At 38.7% G+C, this 21559-nt stretch overlaps 1 protein-coding gene across 1 annotated transcript in view; it reads left to right on the plus strand.

Annotated features, from left to right (window-relative positions):
- The first annotated feature begins 660 nt into the window (after positions 1-660).
- LOC110168269 (1-phosphatidylinositol 4,5-bisphosphate phosphodiesterase beta-1) overlaps positions 661-21559 on the plus strand; it is a 521321-nt gene continuing 500422 nt past the window's right edge. Inside the window, 1 exon segment of the mRNA XM_055149396.1 lies at positions 661-844. Within this exon segment, the coding sequence (XP_055005371.1) occupies positions 746-844 (99 nt within the window). The 5' untranslated portion in view covers positions 661-745.

Genomic DNA, 21559 nt, shown 5'->3' on the forward strand with positions numbered 1-21559 from the left:
TTTTCATCTGATGTTCTGAAATGTATTTAAGTTGTGCACATAATATTTTAGTGATAAATAATCCAAGACTATTTTAATACACTTTTTCTTATTTAACACATGTACACTTACACTTTTTGAATATGAATCAGAAACACTGTATGAATACTGCAGTAATTATTTGAGCCTGTTGGTTACGAATTAACCTATTCACCTATTACATTTATTTAGAAGCCAATTAACTCTTGAGGTTTCAGAGCTTGTGCATTTCTCTCTCAGTTTCAGTTCGTTTTTGAAGCGACTCTCAACCTCAACCACCTGTCACTGCGTGGGCCGTCCTGCACTGTTGTTGCCTCCGACGCACGGAGGCGCTCGCTCACTCCTCCATCCATTTCTCCGCATTGCTTCGTAACATTTGAGTCCAGCCGTGTCTCTCTCTCTCTCTCTCCCTCTCTCTCTCTCTCTCTCTCTCCCTCCTTTCGCTTCTGTTTTCAGCGCTCTGTCAGTCAGTAGTGCTTTGCTTTGCTCCGCCGCGCTCGCACTCGTCTCCGCGCACTCTCTCTCTCCGTAACAGTCAATGCGGGCATGACACACTGGCATTTCTAGTGAAGAAGGGGGGCTCTCCTGGTCCTACAGCCTGCGATCGGAACAGCAGCTGAAACAGTACGGAAGACGGAGGGGGGAGAAGAAGAAGACGCATACGGATTAGACGCGCGTGGAGTGACTGTTCCGTGAAGCCGTAGTGCGCTAAAGACTTGATCCGTCAATGGCAGGGGCACAGCCAGGAGTCCACGCGCTACAGCTCAAACCGGTGTCCGTGCCCGAGTGTCTAAAACGGGGCAACAAATTTATGAAATGGGACGATGTAAGTACCAGCTTTCCACGTTTTGTGCACGTTTAAATCCGCGGTTCCTGCATGCGGATTTGTCTTTCTCAACGCTTATGTAGTCACCCTCCGCTCATTCACGGCTCCAGTCATCGGTTCGTGTTACGCGTTGTGGTTCTAGCGCATTGACAATAGCGAATACTCCATGTGCTTTGTTTATACTCCCCGTGCGCGCGTCTGTACGTGTATGTGCGCGCGCGAGAATCCTCATTAATTCCAATTGAATATTTGAACCAATTTACCCCTCATGTTTTGGAGAAGCGCTTCGCCAATTAGCAAACGATTTATTTGCATATCTTGGCTCAGCGTGGGGGGGAGAGAGAGGTGTTTTTTTGTTTTTTTGCAGAACGTGTCTCCTCCTCGCTACAGAAATGGATTAATATTGATTTCGCTCTAAAATGGCCTTTAAGTGTGTGCTGTATGACCGCACTGCACCTGCACGCCGGCACATTTACTCTGACACATCCTTGACACGCGCCACTGGACTCCGAGCAAAGAAGCTGTTGCACTCTTGACTTGATTGCATCTTCAGGACTGTCACTGTAAAACCGAGATCTGTGGACATCCTGGGTTTGGACCTGGTGCGGTCTTGGTTTAGACCTTGTTTGTAGTAAATTTTTCCCAATCTTCAGCGCTGTCACTGTAAGACCAAGATCTATCATCTACTGACGAACATCTACTGCTGCTTTAGTCTGTTCAGTGCTGGTTTGGACCTGATTCAGTCTTGGTTTAGACCTTGCCTTTAGTCCATTTCTCCATCTTCAGGGCTGTCACTGTATTACCAAGATCTATAGACATTATTACTGGTTCAGTCTTGGTTTGGACCTTGTGTTTAGTACAGTTTTCCATCTTCAGTGCTGTCACTGTAATACCAAGATCTATAGATATCTACTGGTTTAGTGGTTTAGGGTTCAGATCTGGTTTAGACTTCGTGTTTACTTTTTTTTTTTTTTTTATCTTCAGGGCTGTCACTATGATACCAAGATCTGTAGACACAAAATGTCGGTTTAGTCCTAGTTTAGTCCTATAGGTTTGCACCTGGTTTTGATGTAATTTTCAGTCCATTTCTCCATCTTCAGGGCTGTCACTATTACCAAGATCTGTAGACATGTATTACTGGTTTAGTCCTGGTTTAGTCCTAGGTTTGCACCTGGTTTTGACCTGAGTTTTAGTCCATTTGTCTATCTTCAGGACTGTCACTGTAATATTAAGATCTAGAGACACCTATTACTAGTTCAGTCCTGGGTTTGGACCTGATTCTGTTCTGGTTTAGACCTTGCCTTTAGTCCATTTCTGTCACTGTTATACCAAAATCCTTAGATACATATTGCTGGTTTAGTCCTAGGTTTGCACCTGGTTTTGACCTAATTTTTAGTCAATTTCCCCATCTTCAGGTCTGTCACTGTCATACCAAGATCTATAAACACATATTACTGGTTTAGTCCTGGGTACAGACTTGGTTCAGTCCTGGTTTAGACCTTGCCTTTAGTCCATTTCTCCATCCTCAGGGCTGTCACAGTATTACCAAGATCTATAGACATTATTACTGGTTCAGTCTTGGTTTGGACCTTGTGTTTAGTACAGTTTTCCATCTTCAGCGCTGTCACTGTAATACCAAGATCTATAGATATCTACTGGTTTAGTGGTTTAGGGTTCAGATCTGGTTTAGTCCTGGTTTAGATCTCGTGTTTACTTTTTAAAAAAAATATATCTTCAGGGCTGTCACTGTAAGACCAAGATCTGTAGACACAAAATGTTGGTTTAGTCCTAGTTTAGTCCTATGGGTTTGCACCTGGTAATTTTCAGTCCATTTCTCCATCTTCAGGGCGGTCACTACAATACCAAGATCTATAGACATGCATTACTGGTTTAGTCCTGGGTTTAGACCTGGTTCAGTCTTGCTTTAGACCTTGTTTTTAGTCATTTTTTAGTCATGGCTGTCACTGTAATGCCAAGATAGAGACACGTAGTACAATTTCAATTTCTCCATCTTCAGGTCTGTCACTGTAACACCAAGATCTACAAACATGTATTACTGGTTTTGTCCTGGGTTTGGACCTGGTTCAGTCCTGGTTTAGACCTGGTGTTTAGAAATAGTTTTTTTCTTCAGGGCTGTCACTGTCATACCAAGATCTATAGACGTGTATCACTGATTTACTCCTGGTTTGGACTTGGTTCAGTCTTGGTTTGGACCTTGTGTACAGTTTTCCATCTTCAGGGCTGTCACTAATACCAAGATCTATAGACATCTACTGGTTTAGTCCTGGGTTCAGACCTGATTCAGTCCTGGTTTAGACCTTGTTTTTACTTCATTTCTTCATCTTCTAGGCTGTCACTGTAATACCAAAATCTTTAGACACGTATTACTGGTTTAGTCCTGGTTTAGTCCAAGGCTTGCACCTGGTTTTGACCTAATGTTTAGTAAATTTTTTTTTCATCTTCAAGTCTGTCACTGTAATACCAAGATCTATAGGCATGTCCTAGTTTAGTTCTGAGTTTGGACCTGGTTTAGTCTTGGTATAGACCTTGTGTTTAGTAAAAAAATATATATATATATCTTAAGGGCTATCACCCTAATAATACCAAGATCTAGAGAGACATATTACTGTTTTATTCCTGGATTTGGACCTGGTTCAGTCTTGGTTTAGACCTTGTTTTTAGTCCATTTCTCCATCTTCAGGGTTGTCACTGTAATACCAAGATCTATAGACATCTATCACTGGTTTAGTTCTGGATTGAATCCTGGGTTTAGACAGGGTTCAGTCCTGGTTTTAGATCTTGTTTTTAGTCAATTTTCTCATCTTCAGAGCTGTCGCTGTAATACCAAGATCTATAACATCTACTACTGGTTTAGTCCTCGTTTGGACGTAATTCAGTCCTGATTTAGACCTGATACTAAGTCTGAACCTATGCGTCTTTGTTCTCCATTGAATTTATTATTATTGAAGGAAATTATACATATTTTCTAATGCAATTCAAAATGCTAAACCTTTAAGCAGGTCTACTGGTTTAGTCCTGGTTTGGACCTGATTCAGTCCTGGTTTAGACCTTGTTTAGTCCTGATTTAGTCCTGATTTAGTCGATACAAACACTGTAGTATATATTAGCCCTTTTATGGCCATGTGTAGCTTTCATCACTGAATTGACAAATGACAGATGCACTAATTTCCTTATATCTCCTTTTCTATGGATATCTTTATTTAATGATATTACTGACATCGCAATCTTAATCCAAATTTTTTAAGGAAACAATATCAGATTTCAATATTATCTATAGATCTTCTCCAAAACAGTGAATCTTTATGGCCTAGTGATGTGTCTGGTGCTTGTCTCCATGGAGATAGTTAAATTAAATGCCGTACTGTAGAACATAAAAACAACATGAAGTCGAAGCAGTGGACCCTCTACCAGAAGTTAGCACCTTTGTCAGTTGCAACAATTAATATTGATAAGAATTTGCTGATTTGAGTGACAGTTCTTGTGGTTTAGCTCACAAAATGTCCCTTAATATGAAATTTTTACTGAATTTAATAGGTATAAAGCTTCGGTGATGCCTCGAGGACATCCTGATAGAGTATTTACAGACAAAATCATTTTTCATTAACTCATTTTAAATGTGTCTCGTGTCATTTTGGTGTAATTACTGCTTTGTCTGAGTCATAAAACGGAATTTCTCATAACAGAATGTTTTGGAGTTCAGAAAAGAATTATTCCATTACAATATTAGTTGACAATTATTTCAGTCAGTCAGGTTTTAGTTGTTATGGTTGAATACAGATAATTGAGGGTTTTCTGTTTGTTTTTACCATAATCATTGATCAATAAATTACATGATTTCTGTGAGTATAATTGTATAACATCACAATTTGACTAGTAGTGGTGGTATACTTTATCGTTGGTGATATTGGAGGATTTTAACAGATATCGGTATTGAAAATTGTGTTGATATTCAGTACTGGTATTGTTTCTGCACTGCCTCAGTCTGTGTGTGTCCATGTGTCAGTCCCAGTTTATCAGATTTGTCTTTTTGAACAGAATACATGAGATAAACACATTTTGTTATTATTTTTTGTTATTATTTTTACAGAAGGTCAAGTTTATCTGTAAATCTCACTACAATTTAAGGAGGGGGCATTATGCAAAATAGTTTTTTGTTTTTTTTTAAGCTTTAGTTCGGTCTGCTTCTCTCTATGGAAATGTTGTCTGTAATGTTCAGCAGATGCCATTACACTTATTTATCTCTATGGAGAAGTGACACCTAGCCAGGTTGGTGCCACCTAGTGCCTCGACTCAATTTCATTTCTCTCCAGCGACTAGGTCAGGAATCAGAATACACTAGAGGGTTTGCAAGGACCCCAGAAGTTGTAGACCGGCCAATCAGCAAAGAGCTGTGAAGCCATGACGTCAAACTCAAGCACCTGTCTGAGTCCTTTTTGTGGTACAGCACAAAAGTAAACAAAGTGGTCGAGATGGATGTAGATGAAGCCAAACATTATGTGATGGCAACGATTCCTGAGATCGAGAATTTAAAGCTGGAACAAAGAGAATGTTTGGTGAATTTTATCAAGGGAAAAGACGTTATTGTCCTTCTTCCTACTGGATTTGGTGCATTTTATACATCACGACCGAATGGCAGCGATTGGTTAAATAAAAAACGTACCCGCCTACCGTCGAGCAAACGAATCCTAATGCTGCGAGGTCAGATGGTTTGTACGAAGTGAAACCGGCTGATGAATCAGGCTAGGTGACACCCATGCTGTGTTCCAAATAAAAAGTGACCGGCTCCATCAACTCAGTCTCCAATTGACTTTACACTGAAAAATTGTCACCCCTATTTCTGTAACTGCTGCAGTGAGCCTCGTGATTTTGATCTTAAAATGTTCATGTTAACCCACTATACATGATCCTGGTGTTTTTATTTTGCTATTTTGTCTGTAAAGAAATTCCTGTTCCTAACATGGACCTTGCTTCAAATTCGCTCCTATAACTGCTTCATTTGACTGGAGATGAACGTTATGGGTGACGTCACATTCATTTAGTCTATGTCTTTATACAGTCAGACGCCAAGTTAGATCTGTGGAAAAGCGAATCCACTCACAGTAAGGATGCAAGTTTTTAGCTCAACAATAAACCATGTTATTGAGTAAACCCAAGGTGGATACGCTCAATGCCACACCGGGACATTTCAGACAAAGCAATGACATCTCCATGACGACAAGCAGATGGCAGATGCTCCACTAGAGAAAAGTTCCACACTGCAGCTTTAAACTGTCCTGGACCACCTTGTTCTGTGTTGATAATGGGCTGTTATGAGGGTCCCTTCTGTCCGGCAGGTTTATGTAAGTGGTATTTAGAGCGTTCATTTGGTGACATAATGGTGCTCGCACAGAGACAGTGGAGCTGCAGGTGATTCATTGGGAGCGCAGACGACATTAGCTGCTCTGTGTGATCAGGGTGTGAATTTGGACAGTGCAGATGGCAGAGAAATTATGCGAAAGCAGTAAACAGCTCTTTGTCAATCATCATTTTGGCATTTCTTCTAAAATATGAAACGTCTCTGAGCTGGTACATTGGATTCTAGTGAAATATAGTGGTACACAGCAGCAGAGTGGTTAACTTGCAAGAAGAAAGTTTGATTCCCCGCTAGTGTGTGATCTTTCTATCTGAAATTTGCATGTTCTCTCTTTATCTAGATGCATTCCTCCTAGTTGATCAGCTGGAGTCAACTAATTAACTAGATAACTAAGGCATTTTGATGTTGTTTTTCAACCCAATATATATTAACGTTTTAACACAACCAAAATCCAAAAATAACATGTAACCTTTGTGGCAGAGATGATTTACCTGGAATATTTCATAGTATTAAACTTCTCTATCTCCAGTTATCAATGTTTTCCATTGATAGAGGAGACAATAGTGACATCCCATAGTCTGATTTTGTCCCCATAGACTAAAAAGAAGCTGAACAAAAATCTGTGCTACAAATGATACTTCATGCTGGCCAGGCTGGTGCCACCTAGTGCTTCCACTCAATTTCATTTCTCTCCAGCGACTAGTTCAGGGATCAGAATACACTAGACGGTTTTCAAGAATTCTGGAAGTTGTAGACCGCGCACAGGCCAATCAGTGAAGAGCTGTGAAGCCATGACATCAAACTCAAACACCTGTCTGGGTCCCTTTTGTGGTACAGCACAATAGTAAACAAAGCGATTGAGATGGATGTAGATGAAGACAGACATTCTGCATTGGCAACGATTCCCAAGATCCCAAGAGGATTTAAAGCCTGAACAAAGAGAATGTTTGGTGAATTTTTATCAAAGGGAAAGACGTTATTGCCCTTCTTCTTACGGGATTTGGAGCATTACATACGTCACGACCAAATAGCAGCGATTGGTTAAATAAAAAAGTACCCACCTACCGTCAAGTAAACAAATCCTCATGCTGCGAGGTCAGACGGTTTCCACAAAGTGAAACCGGTTGATGAATCAGGCTAACTTTGTGCTTCTAGTATTGCCTACACCATACAGACTTGACTCTATTATGTCTGATCATTTGTTATCAGTCCTTTTTTGATCAGTCAGTGCAGTGAGTAACAGTTGATATAAAAACGATTGCTTATGTCACCATAGTCTCAGTATAAACCTTTAGGAAACACTGAGTTATAGTCAGATATAGGATATATCTGTGGAGAGGCGACCCACCTCACAAGATGTTTTTAAACTCCATACACCTTCACTAGCATCGTTTGGACAATTTCAAATGGGATTGCCAATCTGTACTGAACAAAAGGTAAAAGGTAGCTGAAAACTACCGCTGACATCACAAGATGGAACAGAGCATTTTGAACTTTGGAGATGTAGACAGACATTTTAATTTGACATCCCTCCTGTATCTGAGTGTAGGTAGATAGAGGTCAGGACTCAGGCCTCGTGAGGGTCTGTTTCCATTGGCGTCATGTTTTGTGTTTTGTTGCATGTGGGCGTATCTCCAGACCGAGCAGGCCTTTCCTGAAAAACACCTAGTACACACTCACACTGTGACTGTACCAGCCTTATCCTTCTTTTTCAATCACAGCATGGAAACAATGACAAAGTAGGGACGCGACGAGACGAGATTTGGTTCAACAGAACAAGAAAGCACGAAATTTTGATTTTTTTTTCTTTTTTGTGATTGTTAATTTATTGTTCTTTTCATCAAGCGTCAACATGTCAGAATGGTCATTTTCTTTAATGTAACACAAACACACACACAGGAAGGTTGGTTGTACAGTTGTAGGGAGTAATATCTGATACGTAAGGGTGAGTTGTTGCAGAGTTGTAGGGAGTATTATCTGTTACATAGTGGTGAGTTGTTGTACAGTTGTAGGGAGTATTATCTGTTACGTAAGAGTGAGTTGTTGCAGAGTTGTAGGGAGTATTATCTGTTACATAGTGGTGAGTTGTTGTACAGTTGTAGGGAGTATTATCTGTTACGTAAGGGTGAGTTGTTGCAGAGTTGTAGGGAGTATTATCTGTTACATAGAGGTGAGTTCTTGTACAGTTGTAGGGAGTATTATCTGTTACGTAAGGGTGAGTTGTTGCAGAGTTGTAGGGAGTATTATCTGTTACATAGTGGTGAGTTGTTGTACAGTTGTAGGGAGTATTATCTGTTACGTTAGCGTGAGTTGTTCAAAAGTTGTAGGGAGTATTTTCTGTTATATAAGGGTCAGTTGTTGTACAGTTGTAGGGAGTATTATCTGTTAAATCAGGGTGAGTTGTTGCAGAGTTGTAGGGAGTATTATCTGTTACATAGTGGTGAGTTGTTGTACAGTTGTAGGGAGTATTATCTGTTACATAGTGGTGAGTTGTTGTACAGTTGTAGGGAGTATTATCTGTTACATAAGGGGGAGTTGTTGTACAGTTGTAGGGAGTATTATCTGTTACATAATGGTGAGTTGCTGTACAGTTGTAGGAGTATTATATTACATAAGGGTGAGTTGTTGTACAGTTGTAGGGAGTATTATCTGTTACATAAGGGGGAGTTGTTGTACAGTTGTAGGGAGTATTATCTGTTAAATCAGGGTGAGTTGTTGCAGAGTTGTAGGGAGTATTATCTGTTACATAGTGGTGAGTTGTTGTACAGTTGTAGGGAGTATTATCTGTTACATAAGGGTCAGTTGTTGTACAGTTGTAGGGAGTATTATCTGTTAGATCAGGGTGAGTTGTTGCAGAGTTGTAGGGAGTATTATCTGTTACATAGTGGTGAGTTGTTGTACAGTTGAAGGGATTATTATATTACATAAGGGTGAGTCGTTGTACAGTTGTAGGGATTATTATATTACATAAGGGTCAGTTGTTGTACAGTTGTAGGGAGTATTATCTGTTAGATCAGGGTGAGTTGTTGCAGAGTTGTAGGGAGTATTATCTGTTCCATAATGGTGAGTTGCTGTACAGTTGTAGGGAGTATTATATTACATAAGGGTGAGTCGTTGTACAGTTGTAGGGAGTATTATCTATGCCCATTAGTGCATTAGCCAACAGATTTTGTTTTGGTTTTTTTCTTGAGTTTTCAGACAATCTTAAAATTTATTTGGCAGTGATTGCTAATGTGTGCAGTCTCTATGGTAACCGGTGAACACACCTCCAATACACATACATGTAGAACACCCCCAGCGCGATGACACTGCAGTATCAATTATATATCATTGGCCTATTTAATGTTGTGGCGCTGTCCCACTCTTCAAGTAAAAATGACTAAAATGAAAACAAAACATTAGACAATAATTACTGCTGCTATAGGGTACTTTTTTCCGAAATATATTTGTTCAAGTACCTTTTTTCATACATTTACATTTACATACATCATTTTGTAAAAGGGCGATTTTGTAGTGCAGTGAAATGCTTGTAAACTGGTGTGAGATCAGATTCAAGCTTAAGTGTGTTCCGTGAGAAGCTCTGTCAGATTCACCTCTAAGTTGTGATGACACTGGTGTTCTTGTCTGTATACATTATATCATGCAATGGATATTTAAACTTTTATTCTACTTATTTTTTTATATACTTACTGACTATGAACCAGATATTATGTGTTCTTAAAAGATCCTATATGATCCTAGATGTTAAGAAAAATGTACTCTTGTGAGCTTTAAGCCATGTTAGAATGTTGTTACCTCCTCAAAAAAAATACCTGGAGTTGTGTTTTGTTTCATTCACACGTTTGAGTTATCTTTTATAATTTGTCTGTCATCTCAAAAGCTCAAAATATTCTGTTCTATCTTGTGATGTCATGAAGCAGTAGATTACAGATTAACATCTTTTACCTTTAGTTCAGTAGAGATTGGCAATTCCAGAGCTGAAATGATCCAAATGATTCTAGTGAAGGTGTGTGGAGTTTAAAAATAGATTGAAACACTTCCTGTTACGGCTGCTTGGAAAAAATCATTGTCACGATTATTTTGGTTAATACTGAAATCATGAAATCACGTTTATTTAAATGATAATTTTTTTAGTTACACGATGCATTTATTCAGCATTTCTTTCTCTTAAAAAAAAACAAAACAAAAAAAAACACTTTCTTATTGATAATATACACAAAACTTTCAAATTGAAAATAAGGCTACAACTCTGTACCTTAGAGCAGTTTTGCGATGTATGAAATCTAAAATTAATAAAATATACTTTGAACATGAAATAAGGCATAGAAAAACATAAATGTATCCAAAATAAACTGGCTGTTCTTTAATCCCTGTATTTAAAAAAATAAAGTAAATATATGTAATTATATAAAAAAAAAAAAAAAACGAATTAAAGTGTTTCAGCTCAATTATATGAGTTTGGAGATCGTTTAATACACAAACCGAAATCATGATCAAAATTCAATTAATTACACATTAAATTTGCTATGTGTAATTTTTCTGGTGAAGGGTCAGCCACCTGTTTGTCTCCATGGAGATGTAATTGCTAAATAAAAACTGCTAAAAAAAAAAAAAATTTACTAATTTGTTTCTGTTCAACACAATTCAGCTTGCCTGGAAATCCAGAAGGCTATCTCTCTGTAGTTGTTAAACAGATCCATATCAGCCGCTGGTACAGCGAATAAAGCAGAATATTATGTGTTTTTAAAGGTCCTATGTTACGCAAAATGTACTCTTGTGAGATTTAAGACATGTCATAAAATACATACCATTATTTTATTATTTGTCTGTTTTGTCCCGTATTTCCATGTGACATCACAAGCAGTGGCGGAGTTTGCAATTTGGGGGCCTTCGGTGAACTTTAGTTTGGTGCCCCTCATTATAATATTTATAGAGGCTTTGCACCGCCACTTTTTTTGATAATTCCCTTGTTTGAGCTCCTGATGAGTCATTTCCAGAGGAATAGTGAAGAAACGATTCGTTTTACCCCTTTCAGAGTGTGTAGAACAACCAAATACACAACAAAACCTGCCCATGTTTCTCCGACGCTACTGAAGTCAATGACATAGTGTGCCCGGTGTCATGGCAGCATAGGTACCGTTGCTATAGGGGTCACGTGATGGTGCAAAGCCTCTATAGTCTGTTTTTCTCTCATTGATTGTTCATGAGACACGCACATCTTTATTTGAATTAGGGTGGACTGGAAACTTTTCTTATTTGTTAAATAGCCTATTAGATAAGATAGTTTTATTTTTTTTGCTAGTACAATTACAATTTTTTGTTTACATCCATTACGTATGATCATTGATTATTATTATGATTATTCTATGATTGATGATATGTTTTCAAATCAGGGTCAAGGTGACGAGTCCATTCTAACGTGAAAGGGGGAACGCTTTGACAATTAAAATAGATTTGACAATCAGATACTATTTTGATGGTGTTTTCTTGTTTTAAAGTAAACTACGCTCATATAATGTCATATTGAGAGAAAGTCAATTTGCTCTGAGGCCTCGGCCATTGGTTGAGGCCCCCTCCAGGTTTGGGGGTGCCTACTGTTGCTTTATAGTAGCGCTGCCTCTGATCACAAGGTGGAAAAGAGTGAAGAATTTAGCCTAAATATGCAGGGTTTGTGTTTTAAACGTGTTAATGAAACAAACCACAACTCCAGGTCTGTTTGTGATGAGGAAATATTATAACTTAATCAGAAAATACTGTGAAATGGGCCCTTTAGTAAAGACTGAATTGAGTACTCTATCCTCTTTACAAGTTAAGATTTCACATGCCTTGCTCAAACAGATGTTGCAGAGACTTCAAAACTTGCTGTCACTGTTCTCCCCCCGGTCTCGTCCTGACTGCAGAGACAGCTGTGATATCAGCATTTGTTTACATAGAGACGTAAAGCTGCTAAGAGTCGGTGCTGGAGAAGAGCCAGGGTTCCAACGTTCGAGGAGTTTGGGTTTGAGCTGAAGCTTTAGGAGTATTGTGAACTCCTCTACGCTCCACTGTACAGCTGTGTCTAATCCTCTCTGAAGATAGAACAGAGGAAGAATAGAACATGACTCAAATGGCTGCTCAGTATTGATACTCTGCCTCTGATATTGTCAAAATCTCTCGAGGTGTGATGCTAAATGGAGGCATTGCCCTGTCTGAAGCTCTTTTACTGAAGTTACACTGTATTAATCTGAGCTTTACTGTTTTCTTTTTTCTGGTCTGTGTTATATTGTTTCCTCATCAAAAACAACAAAACTCCATGTATGCAGCAATGACATTATCCATAGAAACAAGCAAGTAATGGACCCCTAACCAAAAAAATTACATAGTGCACCTTTAAATTGCATCAAAAGTCTCAATATTATAGAAGAAAAATCACATTTCCCCACTGCCTTGGGGTTTTAAGTAATTAATAGCAATGTGAGTAACTTGGCTTTAAACCCGGTTGTTGCTTACATGTACAGTATTGTAGTGTTGTCTCTTTGATGGTCTTTCTGTGTCATTAATCTGTGTAATCCATGATAATCCTTTTGGGTGAAAATGTTAATACTTAATTGTCAGTGGTTAGTAGTTTGTCCTGCATTTGACCCATCTTGCAGTGTTACCGGGGCAGGTTTTCAGCAGCACTGAATGACAGAATACAGAGGCTTATGTCCTGATGTTTAACCAGGTTCATTGTCATGGCAGCTGTAGCTCGATTGACTTACTGTACATTTATTCATTTGTAAGGCTCAAATTACATTTAAAGTCCTACATTATGCAACATTGACTCTTGTGAGCTTTAAGCCATGTTAGAATGTTTTTACCTCCTCAGAAACATACCTTGTGATGTCATTAAGCAGTAGTTTTCAAGTTAACTGCTCCTTTTACTTCTTCTTGGTCTCGTCTCGGACTTGACTGTGTTTGGACTCGGTCTTGTCTCTGACTTGAGGTCTGACACTCGATGAGTGCGATCATATTTCATTACGGCCACTGCTGTCGGTAATAAACGTCTTACTGTGACATGTGGTAGCAGTTTGCCTAATAAAAGTGCACAGATGCATCTGTATTTGTCACAGCGTGCATTTGGTAAATGGGCAGAGGCTGCTAAATCCCACTGTAAAACCAGTAAGAGAATGCAACTCCAGTTAGAAACTTGAAAAAACAGGTTTAAAAATCCCACCCACTTTCTTCACTTTGTCTGCAGTTTTCTGTGAAGTGCCAGTGGAAGTTCTCTTAAAGAAGGTGTTCCCAAACTTTGGGTGAGGGTCCAGAAAAGGGACACAGAGAGTTTCAATGCAGTACAGTTTGCTTGGATTGTTTTAGGCCTAAATGAACATTTGTCAGTTCAAATGGTGATAAATTTATAAAAACATTGATTATATATGTGCCAAAATAACTGTAAAATACAAATAAATGTAGAACATTAGAAAGACGGTCTTGATTTTGTCTCGATGGGCCGTGGTCTTGGTCTCGGAATTTAAAAGTCTCGGTCTTGTCTCGGTCTCGACCTTCAGGGGTCTTAGTCTTGTCGTGGTCTCAGGACCCTGTGGTCTTGGACAGGTCTTGGTCTCGATTAGTGCGGTCTTGACTACAACACTAGTGTATGGAGTTTAAAAACACAGAGGCACTTCCTGTAAAAAATAAAATAAAATAAAATTGTAAACTAAAATGAATTTCAGTCAGGTTGTTGAATGTACATCTATAGTGTTGGTCTGTAGGGCTGGTCGATATGACAGTTCATCACATTTTTTCATCATATTGACTGATTGTATTATTTAGTTACTATATTTTGTCTTATTAAAAACTGTCCAATACAGTCTGTAAACTCCTCTCCAACCACAGGTGTTCACTGATTTCAGGCGTTTACTTGATTTCAATAAAAGCTTGACCTCTATTGATTCTCCTGTGTTACATGAGAAGCAGTGTTTTAATCCACTGTATTTATAGAGCACATTTCATAAACACTTTCCAAAGTGCTGTGTAGTACAGATAAAAAATAAAAAATAGAAATACAAAATAAAGCTCTATTTTAGGCTACGTTCAGACAGCAGGGTTTAATGCGCAATTCAGATTTTTTTTGTGAAATCAGATTTTTTTGCGAGGTCGTTCACTTTTTCAAGTAAATGCAACTTTAAATGCCCCAAAAGTGTCCCACATGCGCAATGGAGGACACAACGATGTCACACACAGTGTTTATGGAAGTCGCCTAAACATGGACGCAGCATTGAGCACCTGGAGATTTTAAAGTTGCTGTCGTACCAGAAGCCAGAACATGTTGTTTGTTTGTTTTAAGGAGGAGATTGAGAAGGAGAAGGACGAGGGTTTAAGCCCTGGTGTTTTGTGGGGCAGGGGCAGCTATGTAGACAATGCTGTAGAAAGGAACGTGTAGGTGCAGAGTCGCAGCCAAGAGTGGTGGGATTGATCTGTGCTTCACTGCTTCAGACACAGTTTTCGTCTGACGAGAAGAACGTTTGTGTACATTTGTGACGTGTAGGTGGGATGAATGCGATCTGGCCGTTCAGACTGAAGTCATATGTATTGGTTTTTGGAGCACATATCCAAGTGACATGGTTCGCATTTGAAAAAAATCAGATCGTTCAGTCATTAAAAGATCAAATACAGGTCGCAGTAGGGGCAAAAAATTGGATTTGGGTCATTTCAAGCTGCAGTCTGAAGTCCACTTGTCTGCAGTGCATTGTGTAACATTTCTACCTGCTTATCTCCATGGAAGCATTGTTGCTTTGTCTAGAATGTTCCACATTATAGATTAAACCTGTCTATAATGAGGGAAACAAGCAGGTTACAACACTACACTACATTACAGCTCAGACCTGTGGAGAGTCGCCCCTATTCACAGAAGAAATTATTGTATTTTTAAGCAATAGAAACACTTGCAATGATACTAGATGGAAATGTTTAATGTCATACCATGGAACATTGCATGGAGACAAACAAGCAACAGATCCTCAACCAGAAAAATTACACAATGTATCTTTAAAACTCAACTTTTATAAGTAACTACATACGCAATTTGCATTTTGAACTGAATTCTTCTTAGCTAATATCTGCCCATTAGCCCCTCCGGTGATGGTTAATGGGGTACGATCGTTGTTTTAAGCTCGTTATACCCCCACCTCCGCTTAAGCTGTTTGTCAAACACTTTATTTCATTTCAAACACGCATTAAGACAGACTGTGCTCGCTAATACCCCACATTAATCATGAAAAGACACAGTTAGACGGATGACGATGCAGTACCACTCAAACGCTTGTAGTCACATTTAGGAGCCATTAGAACATGAGACTTTCCCACATGTAACCCAACAGAAACAGGGGCTAATGGGCTGACGTGGAGCTGCAGTGGTCACGCAGAGCTCAGGGCGACGACATTAAAAGAGGAAACGAGGGAAAGCTTCTGTCTTCATATTATTAGGCCATATTCATTGCAGTCTTGTCTCCACATACATTTTTGATTTAAGTAGGTTTCACAAGTGCTTATTTACTTAGACCTAGATTATTTTTGTTATTTTAAAGGTGCACTGTGCAATTTTTCTGGTGGAGGGTCCGCTACCTGCTTGAATCCGTGGATGTTATTGTTCCATAGTATGGCATTAAACTATCCATCATTATGAGTGTGTCTATTGCTTAAAAATACAATAACTTCTTCTGTGAATAGGGGCGACTCTCCACAGATCTGAGCTGTAATGTAGCGTGGTGCTGTAACCTGCTTGTCTCCCTTGTGATAAACAGGTTTTATCTGTACTGTGGAACATTCTAGACAAAGCAATAACATTTCCATGGAGACGAGCAGGTGGTGGGCCTTTCATAAGAAGTATTACGCTGTACACCTTTAATATTCAAATGATTTAAAAATACAAGTTGATTCTATATAATGTTTTTCAAATTTAGTTTAGTCTTTTTTCACACACCCTCGCACACACAAACTCACGCACGTGCACATATACAATATCACACACACTGTATACAATACAACCTCACACCACAACAATGAGCATTAGGTATTTAAACAATATTGAGTTAGCTTCATCTTATAAAATACAATTTAAAGCATCAGTGTGTAACTTCTGGAGGTGGCACATCACCTGCATGGTTCTATGGAAATAGAAAGTGAAAAAAAAGACGTGTTCCCTTAAATATATTTGGGATAGAGCAGATGAAGAGGAGCAGATAGTAACAGGCTGCTCCTACAAAGATAAACTTTTTTATATTTAATCCTTATAAATGCTGGCCCCTAGTGGCCTGAATCAAGAATATGAAATGAAACACTTCTTATGATAGTGTATATTTATTCTGAATGTACCGTATTTTTTGGACTACAAGGCGCACTTAAAATCCTTTAATTTCCTCAAAAATTGACAGTGCGCCTTATAATCTGGCATGTCTTATGTATTAACTCTGGTTGTGCCTCAAACCGATTTTATGTGCTTAAAAATCTGTCAAAATATTTTAGTATGACTTTGGTAAGATATGAAGCCGCATCGCTTGATGGATTGTCGGAGCATTACAGCTAATGTAGTCAGGAGCCTCGCGCAGTAAGTCCGACAGAAGCTGACACATCAGCGCACAAGGAGTGAGCTGTTTTTTCAGTGCTTATAGTTTATGCAAATGAGCCATGTGGTTTTTAGTTTTGTTTCTGTAAAACTTAAAGAAATATGCGCAAAGCTGCATTAAACACATTATTACTCAATGTATATTTGAGTCATCCTCGTAGGAAATAAAAATCCAAACTTAAATGATCCACCCACATTCACATTCATAATCCACATTCACCGAGACAGAGAGAATGGGAGAATCTGCCAATGGATCGTGGGTGCCTGGGTTAAGGATCAATCTCAAGTGTCACCCGTTTGTTTCCCTTAATGCACCTTATAATTCGGTGCACCTTATGTATGAAAATAGACAAGAGAATTCAGCATTACTGATATTGCGCCTTATGGTCTGAAAAATACAGTAAGACACTTGACCGATGATAACATATGATTGATGGACTTGCGTAATGGCTGATCTTATATGATGTACACAGCATATTGTGTGTATATTCTGTTGTGTGGACAGTGAACTTTGAACTGAATGCAACACATTTGTTAATCAAGAATTTGAAGATTCAGCCTTTCATTTACATATCGCACCTAAAAATAAAATGAACTGAACTTTGAACTAGTTCAAAATTAAAATTGTGAACTATGAACGTGAATTGTTCACTTTGAAAATGTGTGAACTGAACTTTGAACTAGTTCATGAAAAGTGTGAACTTGCACAGCACTGTGTGTGGACATCTCCTATGGCTCACTTTTGGATTGGCCAACCAGTCACTGAGCAGAAGGTTTATATGAGAGATCACCCTGACTCTAACCCTAACCATGACCTGACCAAGATCCACTCATCCAAATGCTGTGATTCATTAAGTGCAGTTTGGGAGTAAATGTGCAGGCTTCATCTCCCTGTATAAATAGAAAGTTAGAACCATACTTGAGAACATTCTCCATGGAGATAGATATTTATTTTTGTGTATTCTCCAGGTCAAGCTCAGTTTATTGACAATGAAGTAATAAAACTGGATTCTCAAAAAGATAAATAAGAAATGCCTGAAATATCATAAAATAATCCAAGATACTGAATATGACCCTGAGTCTGAGATTGCCACTTTCGCAGTGTCCTCATTGCTCAAATAATTGTCAAAACTACAAAGATGACTACAAAGATGACTTGGACACTCACACATCACAATACGATATAATAACAAAGAGCAAAAATGCAGCATAAATGTTGAAATACATTTAAATATCAGTCAGTATAGGTCATTTATTCGACTATTGTATTGTAAGTTAAAGTCATACAGATCTTTGTTTTCCTGAGCGCTGTAAAACTCCGCTGCAGTCCGTCCGTCACGATCTGCTTCCCTCTTTGCGTTTGTATTTGGTTTATAACAGAAACACAAACAGTCATTGTCATTCGGCACAGCTCATTTCATCCAGACCTCCTCTATTTGGAAAAAAACATTTGCAATTTTTATTGTCATATTGTGGAGCGTGATGAGACAGGATGTGTTCAATGACCTGGGCAGAGATGGAAATTAACTAAACCTGCTTATAGTGAAAATAAATATGTTTTCAGTTTCTCTTTCACTTGGTTTGTCTTCTATCATTTATTATAATATGTGTGTTTTTTGGGGGAGTGACTTCGAAAGTAGGTAGTTGTAGTGGTAGAAAAGTATTTGTGGTGATGGTCCTAACAGCATTTTTACAAATTAACAAACAATAGCAGATGTATTAGAACTAGTAGTAGTAGTAGGAGGAGGAGGAGGAGGAGGTCGTGGTAGTAGTAGTAGTAGTAGTAGTTGTTGTTGTAGTAATAGTAGTAGAAGCAGTAGGAGGTAGTGGTAGTAGTAGTAGTAGTAGTTGTTGCTGTTGTTTTAGTAGCAATAGTAGCAGTAGTAGTGGTAGTGTTGGTAGTAGTAGTAGTAGTAGTAGTTGTAGTAGGTGTAGTAGTTGTTGTAATAGTAGTGGCGGTAGTAGTAGTAGTAGTAGTAGTAGAAGCAGTAAGAGGTAGTGGTAGTAGTAGTTGTTGCTGTTGTTTTAGTAGTAATAGTAGTAGTAGTAGTGGTAGTGTTGGTAGTAGTAGTAGTAGTAGTAGTAGTTGTTGTTGTTGTAATAGTAGTGGTGGTAGTAGTAGTAGTAGTAGAAGCAGTAGGAGGTAGTGATAGTCGTAGTTGTTGCTGTTGTTGTTGTTTTAGTAGTAATAGTAGTGGTAGTGGTGGTGGTAGTAGTAGTAATAGGAGGAGGAGGTAGTAGTAGTAATAGTTCTATTAGTAGTTGTAGTAGGAGCAGTAGTAGTAGTAGCAGTAGGAGGAAGAGGAGGAAGTAGTAGTAATAGTTGTAGTTGCAGTAGGAGGTAGTAGTAGTAGCGGTAATAGTGGTAGTAGTTGTAGTAGTAGTTGTTGTTGTACTAGTTGTTGTGGTAGTAATAAGCAGTAGCTCAGTTGGTAGAGCATTCGCCCACTGATCTGAAGGTTGGCGGTTCGAATCCAGCTCTCGACATGTAGGTAGCGGTCAGTAGACCCACAGGTTGGCTGGTGTGATTCCAGTACAGTAGTGCCGTTGTGTCCTTGGCAGACACTAGCCCACAGTGTCTGCGTACACTGTGTAGAATGTGTGTGTGAATGGGTGAGTGGTTCCTTGTTAGTTTGAGTGCCTTGAGGTGGAAAGCAGAAAAATGTGAATTACATTACCATTTAATAATAGTAGTAGTGGTAGCAGTAGTAGTAGTAGTAGTAGTAGTAGTAGCAGTAACAGTAACAGTAAGGCAAGGCAAGCTTATTTGTAGAGATTCATAGATAGAGCACTCATGAAAATCATAGTTTTCATGTTCCCAAATGTGTCCCATTGAGAGCTGAGCTTTGCCTGTGATCCAGACGCTGTGAAGTGGAGCCAGGTTTCACATCTGGTTAGCGATGGCAGGTCACGTCATTTAAAAAGAGTTTAAGGAAATGTTTGATAATCATTCAAATGTTGAATGTTTCATGAATTTGAATCCATGTTTGAATGGATTTTTACAGTTTGTAAACAAAGTAATTCAAAGTGCTTTACACAATTAGAAATATATTTAAATGACAATACAAACAAGCCAAAATATTAATATTCATCATAAAATATTAAGAGAATGGAGCTAAATTTTCCATTTATTTTTCCCATAGAATATTTTTGCGGGAAAGTCAGTGAGTGTTTTTACATGCACATCAGTGTCCTGGGTATGATCAGGTTTTTGAGTATCTCAGTTTCATCATGGTGCATGCATACACAGTATCCCAGTTTCAGTATCCCGAATAAGACAGTATCCCAGTTGTGAGAAACTGGGATACTGTAGCTGCTATATTCCGATAGTAACTGGGATACTGTGGCATGATACGCAGTATCCTGAATACTGCATCATAAAATTCAGTGTACTTAACACTTTTCAGTCTTTTCATCACAACAGTAGCCAACATAAATAAAGTGACCAACATAAATAAAGTGACCGTGCATGAGTGAAATGACTGTAAAATAAAGAGCTGCTCTAAACCTGCACACGTACAATCTGCACTCGTATGACGTGCACACAGCTGATCTCTGAAAAGTTTAACATGAACCACCTCCAACGTGATACACACAGAACAGACTCACCATCAGCAGCACATCCTCTGTCACAGAGAGAACACTCATATTCCACTGAGTCACATCCTTTAGTCCGACAGAAGCTGAACTGCATCAGGACACAAGTAGTGAGTTGTTTTTTTTTCAGCACAGTTAGTTTATGCAAATGAGCCATGTGGTGTTAAGTTTTGTTTCTATAAAACGTAAACAAATGTGTCAAAGCTGAATAATAATCTCAAAGGGGCTGATGTGGCTCTACAGTGGTTATGGTTTATGTGTTGTAAAGTTGAGTTTATTTATGCAGAAGATTTTATTGAAGAATCTGCTGCAATGTAGAAGTTGTAAACTAGTGTTTGGAAACAATCAGTTTGATCTGTGTAGTGGATTGTGGGATATCTCATAGCTCCTCACAGCTGGTTAGGAACCTCCTGAGCTTCCTCTGCTAAAGGAGCTCATGGTTGTTTGTACTTTTCCTGATTTATTAAATATATAATTTTTGCTCTTGTGCATTTGTAAGATTATGTCAAGAAACCGGGATAGTACATTTGATCATGTACACAGGGATATGAGTATCCCAGTTTCTCAGAGCCCATGTATATGCAGTATTACGAATACTGCCATAACCAGGATATGGCTAATAAGCAGGATACTGATTTGTCTGTATACTTACTGTTTGAGAAAAATGAATAGGAAATTTAGTTCTAGCACAGGAGAGTGGGTGGTCACTGTTAGACCCTGTTTGCACTGAAATGAATCCACGTATCACTGTATCACCTTATCACTGTATTGGAAACGATCTGCGTCCACACATGTCGTTTCTGTGTCAGCAATCCTTCCCTATCCACCCAGCTTTGAGCATATTTATTTACGTTTTACAAAAACAAAACTTAAAACCACATGGCTAATTTGCATAAACTGAATGCTCATAAAACAGCTCGCTCCTTGTGCGCTGATGTGGTCTGATGTGGTTCAGCTTCTGCCGGACTAAAGGACATGACTCAGTGGAATATGAGTGTTCTTTCTGTGACAGAGGGGTGTTCTGCTGATGGTGAGTCTGTTCTGTGCTTCTGTCTCGTTGGAGATGATTTATGTGAAACTTTTCAGAGATTATACCGTAGGCTGTATATATGAAGATATTCTAGCCTCTTTGCATTTTGGCGGTGAATTAGCTACTTTG

The sequence above is a fragment of the Boleophthalmus pectinirostris genome, unplaced genomic scaffold, assembly GCF_026225935.1.
Source record: "Boleophthalmus pectinirostris isolate CB_2022bp ecotype Guang Dong unplaced genomic scaffold, ASM2622593v1 HiC_scaffold_13, whole genome shotgun sequence".
NCBI classification, from domain to species: domain Eukaryota; kingdom Metazoa; phylum Chordata; class Actinopteri; order Gobiiformes; family Gobiidae; genus Boleophthalmus; species Boleophthalmus pectinirostris.